The sequence below is a fragment of the Thunnus albacares genome, chromosome 5, assembly GCF_914725855.1.
Source record: "Thunnus albacares chromosome 5, fThuAlb1.1, whole genome shotgun sequence".
NCBI classification, from domain to species: domain Eukaryota; kingdom Metazoa; phylum Chordata; class Actinopteri; order Scombriformes; family Scombridae; genus Thunnus; species Thunnus albacares.
Genome location: NC_058110.1, coordinates 24,877,981 through 24,893,648, shown reverse-complemented (window position 1 = coordinate 24,893,648; position 15,668 = coordinate 24,877,981). Strand labels below are relative to the sequence as shown.

The window sequence follows — 15,668 nt, the reverse complement described above, 5'->3', positions numbered from 1 at the left end:
GGAAACAGTGAGGGCCAGTTAGAGAAGAGAAGGAGCAGCAGAGGAGTCCGGAGCGCAGCGCGGACGCTTCTTCTTCTCTCCTCCCCCTTCCAACCCCGCCGCTCCACTCCATCTCTCCCTCTCTCTTTTCCTCTCTCTCTCTCTCTCTCTCTCTCTCTCTCTCTCTCTCTGTCTCTCTCTCTCCCGCTCTCTCTCCCTCTCCCTTTCTTAAATTGACATTGGTCTGGCTCGAAACATGATAACAGAAAAGCGTTCCTGCGCTCCGCGTTGTCGGGCTATCCTCAACCCCGATCACTTGAAACTCAGATAAACAGGCGTAAAGAGGGAAAAGGGATCGCACAGTATCCTGTCAGCGGGTGCTCAGAGGGAATAACAAGAGACCTTTATACCACACACACACACATACACACACACACACGCAAACACACACACCCTCGTATGTGCTCTTGCGCATCGTAGATCTTCAAAAAGTGCTCGTGTTGAACTACAGTGAAAGTTAACATGTATATGCACGTTTTGATACGCGCAAGCTTTGGATTTGTAGGTCTCTGCCTGGTCGCCTTTGTCCAGCAGTCAGCTTCAGGAAGTAAAACCACTCAAGGTAAGTTTTCACGTCAAAAATGTCTTTATCTAGCTGCTGATGGCTGAGAATGTGCTGTTTTTTTTTATTTTTATTTTTTTTTACTAGACTGCTGCGTGCCTAATTAATAGATTTATTGGATGCATTTGGAAAGCTGGTTATGATGTCACTTCAGTGCTTTCCTCAAAGTGTAAATCAAGTGTCTGAATAAATTAGACTTCAGTTCATGTGATTTTAAGCAGAAGTTAAAGTTAAGGTTGAAGTTAAAAGCAGGATCTTTTGAAATGTAGAGTGCATATATAAAGTTTTAGATACTTTAATTCATCACTTTTGTTTTCAGTTTGATTCAAGCAGAGGCTTTCTGTTGATTAAGTCATTTTATAATCACTTAATTGCTCTTTTGTTGTGCCAGAATGCTCAGTTGCTTGTATTTATGCTGTCTTGCTAAGGCAGAAAAGAAAGGAAACATCCTTGGCTTAAATTAACTTTTGAGTCTTTCATAATCGTAATTGTGCTTTGGCAACACATGTCAAATGTCATGCCAATAAAGCCTATTGAATTGAATGGAATAGAATTGAGATCGCTGTTGTCTTGGAAAAAAAAACAAAACACTTGTCTTTGATCTTCAAACAGCATCGGCAGTGTGAACAGTTATGTTTCATAGCTAGTCCTGCAAGTAATTGTAGTGAGACTACCAGGAGGTATTTGTCACAGTCCAGACAAGTATTTGACACCAGCCTGTAACACACACACGCAGGAGTCTCTATCTGTCAGACACTGCAGCTACAGTACGGTCCTGCCCAGCTGGCTGCCCTCTTGCTCTCTTGTCTTGTGAGAAATTATTCAGACCAGACAAGGGCAGCCTGAATCAAAACTCTGGCACCTTACGGGAATGAGTAAGACACAACGTTAAACACTCAATTTCTGATTCACTTAGCCTTCTCCTTCAGGTTTTCATCACTTAATTTTCCCACAATACAAATGCCAAGCCAGGGCTGCCAGAAGTATTTGCATGCAAAGACACATCATGGTTTCTGTGTGAGTGTTGATTGTGGTTGGTGATGTTTCGCACACACAAAAAGACATCTCTCGGGCGGTCGACAAGGCAAAAAGAGAAAGGGGGTGGGTGACTATTTTGCATCCTGGGTGGTCTGCCCCCACTTGTGGGAAAACTCAATATTTACATTTTGCAATTAGAACTACTTTTTTCTCACTTTATTTTCCACAACATCGATTACACACTTCCTTGTAGTGTGGAATGCTGCTGTATGAGTGTTGGTCTGTAATGGCATGCACCTGTTTGTTGGTCACTGAGTGAAACGCTGTGGACGACCACTTGATAGGCTTCTCCAGTTCCTGTTTATCGGTGCAAGGCCAGCAGCAGCTCCACAGTGACACATTGGCTGTGTTTGGCTCTGGAGTTATTTGGGAGCATATTTTGTGCCTAACTGAAAATAAATATTGTGTTTGATGTTGGTGGCAACTCAGTGGCACTGACAAGTCTGCAAGCTGGGAACAATTTTGAAAAATGGAGAAACAGAGGGATGAACAATGACTATAAAAAATGCACAATTTGTCAGCTCGATATTTATTCAACGCAGATGTTGCCGACAAGAGTCTTTGTCTTTCATCAATGTCAGCCTAATCATGGTACTGTGTTTCAGGCATCAGTCATTACTCTAGGAAAAAAAAAAAAAAGAAGAGTGAAAGAGCAGTGGAATGAGGGAGGGAAGATTTGAGGATGTGGTGGAGAGAATGACAAAGAAGGGAAAAATGAGACTAGGGAAACAGGAGAGATTAAGGGTGCAGAGACAGACAGTGAGAGAGAGGAGGTTTCTTAGTGAGTGAGCAGCGACAAGCGAGGAAAAGAGAAGGGGAAGGAAAGAGGGGAGCCATAGACGTCATGGCAAATCACTTTCCCCCGAACAGAGTCAGGAGCTCTTCGCTAATGCAGCGGCACCAAGGCAACGGTTGGTGTGGGGCTGACATGCTGCTGTGGCTGGCTGTGTTGGTGTAACCTCTGCTCCGGGGCCTGGGGGTCTAAAAATGCAGGGCTGCCTGAGCGGGCAGGAAGGCCAGATCCAGGCCCGGACACACTGTGGGAACCGAGCAAGCCTTGGCAATATGAGGCCCAAGTGACGGGGAGGCTTACCTAGAGATGCTGCCCGAGTCTCCACTATGAGCTGAGATGGAGGGAAGAAACACCCCCCCCCCCCCTCACACATACACACACACACTCACACACCCACCCACCCCCGACACTCACTCACCCCTTTCCTTTTTCACCCAACTCCTGCTTTGTTTGCTTTGTCCTCGCTTCCTTTCCTTTGCACTTAATAAAGTAGCTGTAGCTTTTTCTCTGTCAGCCATAAGCAACGACTGCAATACACCCACTGTGTCAGACACCTCACTGTCAGCCGATGCACTATTTATATTTTTGCAACAAAAAAAAAAAGACGTACACAGCTCTCTCTGCTCCCTTCGATACTTTCTCCAGTCCTGTCCAGCCCACTTTTGTTGCTTGATAGAAGGCTGGATGTGCTGCAGGTCTGTGTAAGCATGCGAGTGTCAGCGTATGTGTGTATGTGTGTGTGTGTGTGTGTGTGCATACGTGTAATTGGGACAGTCACAGGGAGAGACAGTGTAAGGGTTATGTCTGTGGTAATTTGGACAGTTCTTTGAAACCGTATGTGAAGCCACATAAAAGAAGCATTTTGAATGGGGCTTTTATGTCTGCCTATCCCTTTGGCCTTGAACTTCTCTGAGCGTTTGCTGTTTAGCAGAAAGAAAGAAGGGGAGGGAGGGTGGGGGGGGGGGCACCGTCTTCTGTGAACATGGCCAGTCATTTCACTTTAACATTTTGACACCACTTTGCCGTTCCTCTTTCATCACCTTCGCCTTCCAACGTTTCTCAGGTTGTGTGGTTTTTGCAGTGCCACTGAGTCCTGACAAGCTCCTGCAGTGGTATTTGTCGAGCTGTTATCCCCTCGGAGACTGGATATGCTTTAAAACAAGCTGATGCAAAAGTTCCCATTTATGTCTGCCAAGTTGCAGGAGCACAATTTTTGACAAAGTCATTTTTAACAGCCTGCGAATAGAAGATGGATTCAGGTCAACCAGGAAAAAATAAGACTTCTACTACCCTCATGGGGATGCTCCTTGGCATTGAGGAGTTAAGGACATTGTGTGTCTGCGTGACATATGTATCAGCCAGGTGACATGTCAACTATTTATTTCTCCTGTCTCCTACCACTCATTATAATCTCCCCAATTAAAGCAGATGAGCTCCTAACCAGTAAATACTTTCCCCCCCCTCCAAACAAAAAGTACTCTCATGTGATGTTAAGAGCCGAGCTTGTCTTTGTATGTCTCCTCTCTCTCTGCGGCAGGCATGCAGTGACAGATAGTTGTATTTTCGTTATGATCAGAGTGTCTGAGGCAGGTTGAGCCTCGGGGTAGCCCTCGGTCACTCGCTGATGAGTGGGTGGAGGGGATCAATCCGGCTTCACTTTACCACTCAGCAGACACACTTAGATAGCATCTGCCTGACAAGTGGTGCTCCAATACCACTGTACATGTTGTTACAGAGCAGCCGAGAGAGCAGAGAGATTATTATCTTGGCATTACTTGAGTGGTGAAAACACTTGATAACAATTCTGTCCAAGAGCAATGCGGTATGAATCACGAAAACGACTTTGATCTGCGGGTGTGTTGCGAGGACAAGCGAATGTGTACGACTGAGATGAGTGATTTTTTTAGGCTGGATATTAATGATTGCACTTAGCAGGCAGAAGTGCTTTCACTTCCCAAAATGAGGCTCCTTTATAGATGGGTCATCTTTTAAAAAGAGGGAACGGTTCAGGTTTACTGTGCCGTGTTTTTCTAATTCCACCACTTCAGTGTGCAGCTCAGTACAAACATTTTAGTTCAGTTTTAAGGGAGGCAGGGTGCAGCCACAGACGGAGTGAGTACCATGTTTACAGGCACATGTAAAGTCGAAGCTGTCTGGCACAAGATGTGACCCGAGGCGATTCAGTGGGCCTTCGTTCTGGACAGTTGCTCACTTTCATCCTGGCTGCTGGAATGTAAAACCAAGACATTTTCCTCTCTGCAACAGAGTGTCAAAGATTCTGGCCTAAAGAAATCTGACTTACCCGCTCAAGGCCTCCAAATGAGAATTTATATGAGTGCACTTTCTAAAAAATTAACATTTAATCAATCTATTTCTCCTGGCCATTAAAAAAAAAAAAAAGAGCCAGAGTGTCTTTCTTATATTCACAAGTTAGAAAAACAAGAACTAGGCTATCATTCCACTCTGTTGCAAGGCTCAAGATAAAGTTTGAATGCTGCATTTCTGTATTTACATTAAGTCAAATGTTTCCAGCATTGATTTAAAATCTCCTGTAAATCATGTGTGTGTGTGTGTGTGTGTGTGTGTGTGTGTGTGTGTTTGTGGTCAGAGTGATCGTCATTTCTGCTTTTCCTTCAATTTGCTACTGCCTTCTTTCATCATCTACATGCATACAGTAATCTCCGTGGTTAGCAACCATTGCTCTGTTCTATACATTTTATATGCAGTATGAATGTTAGGTGACAGTCAAAGAAAACCATAACCTGTGGACAATGCAGATTTCCTGTTGCTCTCCAGGGGAAGCCATCAGCTGCTGGTGATCCCTCTGTCACGGTACCTTTTTCTCTCTTCCCCAAGCAGAAAATCACTTTATCAGCAACCAGTGAGGCCTTTGTGACCACTGTTTGTCACCTCATTTAGAATGGTTGCAGGGCTGACAAGGTTGTAGATTTGTGTGTGTAACAGAGGAAGGAAAATAAATGTAATTTAAATCACCCAAACTTTCCTGAGAACACAAGGACAACCGCTTTGTATGCAACACCAGTGACCGGTGGTAGAATTCCCTGCAGTCAGGAGTAAGGATTGTAGAAACTATCTACACTAGCTTGTTTATTTATCAAGCTTTAATCTGAACAATATGTTCCAAATGAGGCCTGTGATGCTTTTCTGTGGTTAAAATTAGAAAAGTCTCTCCCCTGCTCCCGTCTTTTCCTCTCTTTCACTTTCACCCTGTCAGCGGCCTTTGTTCTCTGTACAGATGCGGTGCTGTGCTGACAACATCCCTGTTGGTTTCGGGGGAGGATCGAGTCAGTGTTGACGGGACTCTGACCCCCCCCCCCACCGCAAGTCTTAAACTCACCTCTAGAGCCCCCTCCACAAGTGCTGATGGCTCGCTGAGGAACCTCGGTGCCGTCCCTCAGCCAGCTGCAGCAGCTCTTAGATCATTAATCCTCTAACCCCCCACCACAGAGCCCACATTTGTTTTTCTGTTCCATTACTCACTGATTGGGGATACTGTGATCCAGGAGAGGATATCAGTGGGACTGTCATTTCAGTCTCTTTACTTTCTTAGGCCGACACCACACCATCCTTCCTCCTCTTTCGGCCTCTTGCCCGCTCCCTCCTCTGACCTCTTGGCTGAATAATGGGGCTGCGTCTCTCTTTGAGAGTTTGGGGGGGTCAGGGAGGGACGTCATTAGGCTGGTCTGCGGTGGTCAGCGTTGTTGGAGGGGGGTTGGGGGTCAGAGAGAGCCTTGTTTACAGACTGTGTATGTTTACATTCCTGATGGTGAGCGCCAGCTTTAGAGACTGCTGGAAGTGAAAGGAAATGCTCTTATTCTGCTTAGTAATGGAAAAATCCAACCCAATACATCAAGGAATCCAGATGAAAAAAAAGTTATTTATTTGGTGGGTTCTGGCCAATGCATTCTGGGTAGAAAGAAGGATGACTTAACTGATGAATTTGAGACTTCCTCAATGCACAGAGGCATGGGAAAACCATATGACCCTCTGTAGTATTTAATCACCTCTGGTGAACTCAGGATATAAATTCATTGCAGACTGTAATAGCTTATACTTTTGATTAATGGGAAATACTGGTTGTTCATTGCTCTTTTGTTTAAATTATTGCACTATTAATCATACAGGCATCCGGTCCTTCCAGCAGGGAAGTGATGGCCTAAAGGTTAGTTAAGTTGGCTTGTGACCGGAAGGTCGTTGGTTCAATCCTCAGACCAGCAGGATAAATCTGTGAAAAAACAGCCCCTCCCTCATTACCACAACTGAGGTGCTGTTGAGCAAGGTCCTTAACCTCAACCTCAACAAAGCTTCCAGCTGTGAATATGATCAGGGCGTTCCTGCAAAAGAGAAAAATTTCCCTGAATAAATAAATGTTAAAAAAGAAATTTAAGCAGAAATTTACTGCTGTGATCACAACATCTGAAAGTAAGGATATCATTTTTTATTAGTGTTTGGTTGACATTTGTATCACTCTCAAGCTTATATTGGACACATCTAGTGAAATCATTGGCAACCGTTTATGATCTATTGCAAGAGATCAACGTTAATGGAAAAGAAAGAAAAAGATATATATGTATGTGTGTGTGTGTGTGTGTGTGTTTGTATATGTATAAAGTGTTTCAAATTGCGTGTGTCGTTGGAAAAACTCAGTTTCAAACATGCACATCATTGGAATGAACAGACAATTACATGCTTTGCATTGACCAGTAGTCTAGATAAGTGGGTGTCTGATGGTGGAAATGTGAGAAATGGAAAAGTAAGAACATTTGCATGAGCCTTTTAACATTTCTTCTGTTAATATACAAATGTCAACACAATTATATTTCTATAATTATATCAGCTTATTCAGAGTTGCCAGACATGACATGGTGCTGCACCGATTAATTGTAGGGTTCACTTTGAATTTAGCCTATAATTCTGGTGATGATACAGAAACTCTGAAAGTCTTTAGGGAAAATATGCAGCAGTGAGACGGATAATTTGAGGAGTGAATATGGAAGAAATGACAAGTAATGCTGTCATCTGTCATTCATCAAAGTTTTACTGCTCACTGTGATTGCACAACATTTATTGATTTATTGTAGTTTTCATTAAGGAAATAATAATAATAAAAAAAATGTAAACATAATCATAATGTCATCTAACTAGATCTGACAGAAAAAAGGCATCAACAACTATTAAATCATTTGTCTTTTTTCAAAACAAAAACACCAAACTTGTGCTGGTTCCAGCTTTTTAAATATGATCATTTGATGTTTTTCTTGTTATATTAAGACATTTGAAGACATGACTTCAGGCTCTGGCCAAATAGCTTGGCAATTTTTGACTATATTCTTACATTTTACAGACAACACTATCAGTAGTCTGACTACATATTCAGTAGATAATTCAATTATGAAAATATTAATTAGTTGTGACTCTGTGTCTAGCAGTTGGCAAGATTATAACTGATTCTTGTGTGTGTGTGAAAATATTTTGGGCTTAACACAGGTCACCTTTCCAGTCGTTTCATTTCTTATTTATTTTTGTGTGTCTTCTGCACAAAATCATCCAAAAAATCATGCCTAAAATTTGCCCCGACATGTTCCTCATACCTCTTCATGTAAAGGTTAAACAGATCAGATTCTATATTTTCTGCTCTGATGTCCCTTTTATGCAGTCTGACAGAAGTACTGCTTGGCCAGCCATTAAACACTTGATATGTGTGTGTAAGTGAAATGTTTGCATTAAGTGATTGTGCCTGTCTTACAGCATTTAAATGAGCCACATATCCAGTCAGTTCCAGCCCAATGAACTTCACATTTCTGCGCTTTGGTAGTTAATGCCTTCTTCACAACTTACACAGAGAACCATTCACTTTATACCTCAGTTTGACAGGAAACAACTAAAAATATCACACTTGTGCTGTAATTGCTACGTTGCCATCTTTATAGTTGGTACTGTATCTGGCTAAAGCAACCACCAATGAATGTAATTGCTGTGTGCAGAGGGGAGAGTGTCATGTCAGTTAGCTCTGGTTGTATAAATATAAGGTATACAGCTGGACTAAGTGCCACCCTTCCCACGTATAAAATATGCTGCATGAGGCCAAAAAGTCATTAAGGAGGACACATGCCAAGAAGGGGGAAAAAATCCCTTGAATGGTACAAATGAATTTCTTGTCACTTCATCTCCTAATGGGAAACTGTTACAAGTTATGCTCAATTATTCAGTGTGGTATGTATTAGATCTCCAACACTTAGTGTGTCATGTCACTCTTTGCACTCTCTTAGTATTACTCTATGATTCACTTAATTACTGTAATAAGTGTTTTCCTTTTGGAGGTGGTCCGGAGGTCTGTGAGTCATAGTCTATTAAGGCCACACATGCTAAAGGGAAGGCACAGCACCAGATGCTCACTCTATGATCAAAATCAGAGAGAATGGCCACTTTTTATTTACAGAGCTTGAGTCCGAGCTACCTTGAGAAATGTTTTATAAATGACACATGCTGAGTCCACTTGCTCCACAGGCTCATCATTGTCTGTTTTGGTTGGAACCCGCACACCAGAAAATGCTCACCAAGGCGTCAACAGATTGAAGAAGTAGATACAAAGAAGTTGTATGTGTTGGCTGGAGTTGGTTGAAGTGTTGTAATGAAGACACCTCGAATACACATCCATTATATATCAGCGTTTGCGTAATACAGAAGCAGACAGTTGTAGACTAAACAATTGGAAGGAGTGCATTACTTAGGAGTGAAGAAGCTGAGTAAGACTTTAGAAGCTTTATGAAATGAGGTGGAATATTACAGAGTCCTTCCTAATTTGCCTTTTTTTTTCTACTGGAAATCGAAAGGGCTAATAATGAATAGTGAATCTTTTTGTTATAGGGCAAAATCTCCAAATAAAGACAGCTGTGATTGAGCATGAAAATATAAAAGTTAGTTGAATAGACAGGGATTAAAAGGTGAAACACTAAGTGTTGAATGAATGCACAAATTATACCTTTTGTTGCCTCTTTTTATAGTATTTCATTTGCACAGAATGAACACACAAAAGTATCAATTTTGAAACACAGAAACACAAAAAAAGTTCAAACCCTACTGTCATTATCTCATGCAAAGAATATACATAAATAATTAAATGAACCAATTTGAAGTTCTGTGCCCTCTCGGGTATAAGCAAAGATTTGGACACAGTTAATATATTTTGGCATGTTAACATGATATTGCTGTCCTGAAACTGAGCTCGCATGTTCTTGTTCATTTTCATGTCACCCTCGGATTAATCTGAGGCTTCATGGTTGGTGGGCATCAGCAGGGAGGGACCAGGGGTTTTGAAGTTGGGATCACAGTTTTTGAAAGCACAGGATCAGTCAGTGGTCATGATTCCTAAACATTTAGAGTGTGTGAAGGATGAGTGTAAATATCCAAGCAGTTGATATTTTTATTCACAACTTTTTAGAGGCTTGCTGGACAGCCAACAGTGTGTCCCTTCATTAGCTGAAGGGGATCTGGGCAGGAGGGGGGGGCGGGGAGGGGGTAAGATGCTAAATTTTGTGTTAATGTTGACGTCTGCATTTCATCAAAACCATTTTTTTTTTTTTTTTTTTTTTTTTGGGAGGGGAGGTTGGCTACTCTGCTGGGCCTGCACAACTTGAAAATCCAAGACATTTTCACAGAGTGCTGTGATAATGTTGCGATAACTGGCCATAGTTCCTGTCCTTTCCGCAACCTCTCCCTCACTTCCTCTCGCTCCACCAGATTAAAGGCAAGAAACACATTGTATTTTTTTTTTTTTCTTCATCAGTTTCATTTAATTCTGGTTCAAACACAAGATACGGCTGTATGTGGGTTCATTAAGGGTATAAAATGTGCTGACTTGATGTGTTTGGATAATGTGTTTTTGTAGTTCACAGGAACGTTAGGCATAATATATTTTCAGTTTTTGTTTTTCTCTCCAGCATCAGGACACAATTTTCTTGCTGTAGTTGCACCCTTCATCAAAACAATACAGCGAAAATGAGCCACCTTTCCACGAGGTTGTTTATGAGTTGTACATCATACAGTATCATCATATGGGTCATTTACAACAAATGCTCACGGTGAAGTTTAGATAAAAGTGTTCATATAGTACAGCCATTCAGACTCTGCTGCTCTGTACATCAAGTAATTATCCTGACCTTAACCCCATCCTGCTCAACCGCAACCCTAAGTATAGTGTAAGTGTGGTGCTGAGATGGATAATTACAATACTTGTTCCTTTGTAATTATACACAGTTTGACAAACACTGTGATCCTAAGAACACCTTTTTATGGAATTGAACCCAGCACCCTTCCTCCTCTGCCGCAAGAAACTTATGAAAATGAAGGATTTATCTGAAAATGCCTTTGTCGCGAAAGAATGTTTTTTTTTCTCTAATGTGTAACCGCAAATGTTGCACCAAATCATTCTGTCAGGAAAATGCAATTGAATACTTGATTGCTCTCACTGACTGAAAGCATCAGTTGGTCCATATTTCAGAGTATTATTTTGGAGTTGGCTGCAGGCAGCGCGAGTAAAGCTACACCTATGGGTGTCCCAGCTCCACTCAGTCTATTTCTGTATCTGAAGGAAGTTTGGGGCAAAGCAAACAGCGAGGGTCTCAACACTCAAAGTAAACATTACCCTATGTTTGAACTACACACCTTCGGCCCTACAATTCTCCCACACACTCGCGTTCTCCCTTCTGAGTCTTATTCCTGCTAACACCCCCTCGAGCCGGCCCAGCTAAATACACTGCTTATCCCAGGGCCTTCTCATAAATCAGGGAGGAAAAGCACCTCTGACAAGGTCTCACCTCCATGGCCAGCAGCCCTTAACCGGCAGTTCTGACTTACATGTGGGGACTACTTTGAAATAAAATCAAAGTCCAAATGGACTAATGGCTTTTCAGAATAACTTAACCTAATAACTACTCGTGAAGACGTTGGGATGTTTTATCCGACAAATTTAATAAAATAATATTAAATCCTATGTATAAGCCCACCTAGCCTTGCATCCCTTCTCCCTTCTACCTAAAATCCGCTTTGCTGAGTCAAGAGCATGCAACAATGCATTTAGGGATTTAGAAGTTTGACACACTGCAAAGTTTAAAGTTTTATTGAGCATACAACGGAGCATGAAGTGAAATGGTTTCAGGGGAGAGAAAACATGCTTCATTGTACGATTTGGTTTCATCCAACAGAATCATTGAATTCAATATTCCGAGAATGTCAGCGGGTTTAAGCACAGACTCAAGCTATTTGTGGCTTTAATATGCTAAAGTACATGAACCAGAGGAGAGCTGCAGCAGCAATATCCAGAATGACACATTCCCTCGGGGAAACTGTTTAAACATTTGGGCATTGCCCAACATCTCTTTCTTCTTTGGTTTTTGTTGTTTTGACTTTGTTTATTCATCCTTGTCTCGAAGCGCCGGCTTCATCCTCCGCTGCCTTAACTTGTTCCCAACAACTGCGATTCCTCAACACAAAAGAATGAAAGAAACTCTCAATGAAAAACACAATCTTTTCATCTTAGGCATGAGTCAATTACCAGAGCAGCATTACTGAACACGCTGCGTTTTTTTTTTCTCTCAAGACTGAACCGGAGGATGTATTAATTCTGACATGTTTATTTCCATGGCAAAAGCATTTTGGATTTCCAACAACACCAGCACATTTAGCTTTTTGTTGTCCATGTGTCCACTGGAACAATCCCAGTAACTTATTATGGGTGGATTTTTTAAACAATATTTTGTCAGAATACTGTTGTAGTTTGTGGTCCAGGATTACATAATTTGTGCAGCTCACACATAAAGGCAACAAGAATGTGGGAGACTTATATGTTCATTAGACATTAGTGTTTGATCATCACATTGTACATCACATTGTGTTGCAGTTAATTTCCGGATCTTGGTAAATAAGTTTTTCATTGAAGGCAAACAGTTTGCAAAGGAAGTTAAAAGTTGTAATATTTGTGCTAAGATGTAGCTGTAGAACAGATTTCACATCTTTCTTTGAATTGGTTGGAGGGAGAGTTCTTGAGGAAGGAGCAGGTTTTGCAGTTAGTTACATAATTTCACCAGTTTAGTTTTTTTTTTTGTATAAAAACCCTAAATAGAGCAGCAAGCTGTTTTATCATTTAAAATTTTACTGAAGTTATGATCCATAGCACGGCATGCAATGTTTTAATTTCTTCACTGTGAAAGAATATCACAGCTACACAGACTAACCTTTCAGCTAATGTGTTATGCAGTCAATCTTTAAATCATAATTGCAGTTTCCGACTTCAGGCATGTTTGAAAAGTTTGAGCGTGAGCCAGCGAGTGTGTGTGTGTGTTTGTGTGTGTGTGTGTGAGAGAGAGACGGCAACCTTGCAGACTGGAAAGATAAAGTGAACTAATGCTTCAGATGAGAACATTAATAACAAGAAGGAAAGAGGGATGCTTTGAGTTTCTGTCATAATGAATATTAATTATCACAGAGACTTGGCTCCAAGAAACCTGACAATAAGACAGATATTTTGTTGTGATTAATACCTCCTCTATTGAAAAACACTTACTCACATGGCTTTCCCTGCTCTTACCCTGGAAGACAGTTGGTGAGGAGAAAGGACCCAGGCTGCTCGTCAGGAGAATTCATATTTTTCTCACATAATATAAATCAATACAGGGCCCGGGGAGCTCCTGCATCCCTAAATAGCTTCATGGAAACTTAGCAAGAGAGTCTCAGCTACCTCAGGTGCTTACCTAATGCCATGTTGCACAGAAACTAAAATGCTATTCAGACACATAAAAGCTGAGAGATTATTAAAGGATTAGGCTAATAGTGCTGTTTGAAAACACTTTAGCTGGTGTCACTTAATTTTTAAAAGTCCAGTGTTGATGCTCAACTTCTGTATCGAGTGACAAAGAGTTCAATGTACACATCTCCTCTGACTATGTGTTCAGTCTCCAGAGGATGAAGCCTACTGACTTTTCCACCACCATGAGGTTGACTTTTGGGTTTTGAGTGAAACATCTCAAAAAACTATTGAATAAATTGCCATGAAACTTTGTACAGATATTGCTTTTTCCCACTGGATGAATTGCAGTAACTTTGGTGACACTTTTACTTTTCCACTAGCACCATTATCAAGTTAAAATTCTAATTTAATACCTGCAAAACATTGCCGTCAGCCTTTGCTGTACTACTTTGTTTTTTGTGCTAATTAGCAAATGTTACAGAGCCACTAGCATATGGCTGTGAACAGTCTTTTTAAACCTAACCTTTATTCAGAAACTTAATACATTTCACACAATCATCAAATAGAAACTTTAGTGGAATTATAAACTTACATTAGACTGTAGAATGGGTTTGAATACTGGACTCTCCAACTAGTGTCTGGCCTTGTAGCTTTGTGTTCTCACTGGCGTAATACCAGCATTACTAAACTGCTATTGTGTTGTTTCCACTAAATTCGCCAAAAAGCATTCAAAACCCTTGGAACAGGTAGATTTTGTGATACAGATTTTCCCCACAGTTTCATGCATTCTGCATTGTCACTGTCCTCATTTCCACAGCAGACTCCATGTCCTTCAGGAATAGTTAGATATAGCCTATATGCTAAGCTCAGGGGTTTAGGTTGCAGGTCATTTCCCAGTGGGATCAGCCGGCTCCTGCAGAGGGCTTGTGATAAGAGTGGATATTGGAAGCTATGTAAACCTTGTTAAGCTGCCCTTCCCCTGTGTGCAGGGGGGTAATCCTAAACACCTGGGCTAGTTAACTGGTGGGATTAGGGGCTCCATGAAGGCAAACCTGATCATGCTTCTGGTTAAATCCATTTCCATTCTTATCTTTTCTCTCTTTTCTAATTCGAACTGCAGCAGATACACAACAGTTACTTTTATGCTGAACTATTTTATCTATGCCCATACCAGTTATTAGGACTCTGAGTACAGTCAACCATGAATATCATTGGTTAGTCTTCCACTTTGACATCCCGCTTTGATTGAAGTTCGTACTGTACATTACCTTTTGAAAACTGGATTATTGTTGTTTTTTAGCTGAATGAAGGCTGCTTGTCAAAAGGCATTTTCAGTATTATTTTGGGTTGATTGATGACTCTAGGGATGGTAATGTCAGTCTGTCAGTTGGTCCAGTAATTTGGTCCAGATTGAAATATTTTAACAACCACTTGATGAATTAGCCTACCATGAAATTTTGTACAGACATTTATGGTGCCGGGGGGATGAATCCTAATGATTTACGTGATCTCCCAACTTTTCCTATAGCACCACCTTCAGGTCAAAATTTCAGTTTGTCCAATGCTTTTTAAATAGCTTCAGAATGAATGACATTCCCATCAGCCTCAGCTTTGTCTTAAGTCGTGCTAATCTTTATCAAATATTAGAATGCTAACATGCTAAACTAAGATTGTGATAATGTTAATATTACACCTTCTAAACAAACATCTAAGCAATGTCTTAGCATGCTGAGACTATGTAGCATTAAGCATTTAGCTCAAAGCTTTTTTTTGCCTGAAAAATAACGGTGAAATGAGGGGACAGAATGGACCCTAACCTGGGAGGTTGTGGGTCACGTTTAGTACCTTAATACTTGGACCGCCAGGGTGTCCCAAGATGCAATTGTGAAAATTTTCCATTTGTTATTCAGGCTGTTAGAGTTTTCTTGACCTTTTTTTAGGGATACATGTCCAGTTCATCAGGTCACTTCAGCACAATCAGTTAAGTGGGTATTTAGTTTTGATTACAAATGAGGGGTTTTGTACATCATTTAGGAACAAAGGTTCTCCAAATTATCCGCCAGTTTAACCCAGTTTCACCTCACAATCATGGCAGTATGATTTAGTTTTCACAGTTCTTTTTGTGTGTCTTTGTATTTGGTGTTTTACTTGGAGTGGTCAAAATCAATTGCATGAAGTTTGATATTGACAAAGTCTGTATTATTTGTGGTATAAATGTGAAACCGTCATCAAGAGTGTTTTAGCTTCATCAACTAACCGTCTCCCCCTTCCTCCCTCCTTTTTCTTCCTTTCTAGATGTGGACGAGTGTGCAGAGGCTCTTGACAACTGCAGCATCGATGCCATCTGCCAGAACACCCTGAAGTCATACAAATGTATCTGCAAGTCAGGCTATAGAGGGGATGGCAAACATTGTGAAGGTAAAAGTCTCACTGAATTAATGCGCTCATTTTCACCTGTGGTTTGGAGGCAC

The 15,668-nt window shown here is 41.2% G+C and overlaps 1 protein-coding gene across 2 annotated transcripts in view; it reads left to right on the top strand.

The window, feature by feature from the left end:
• Positions 1–15,668, top strand: part of scube3 (signal peptide, CUB domain, EGF-like 3) — a 72,951-nt gene continuing 57,283 nt past the window's right edge. The window contains exons 1-2 of one of the 2 annotated variants that reach the window (XM_044350716.1): positions 1–601; positions 15,493–15,615. In XM_044350716.1, the coding sequence (XP_044206651.1) occupies positions 502–601; positions 15,493–15,615 (223 nt within the window). In that variant the 5' untranslated portion in view covers positions 1–501. The remainder of the gene's footprint in view (positions 602–15,492; positions 15,616–15,668) is intronic. The other variant, XM_044350718.1, reaches the window with a different exon arrangement.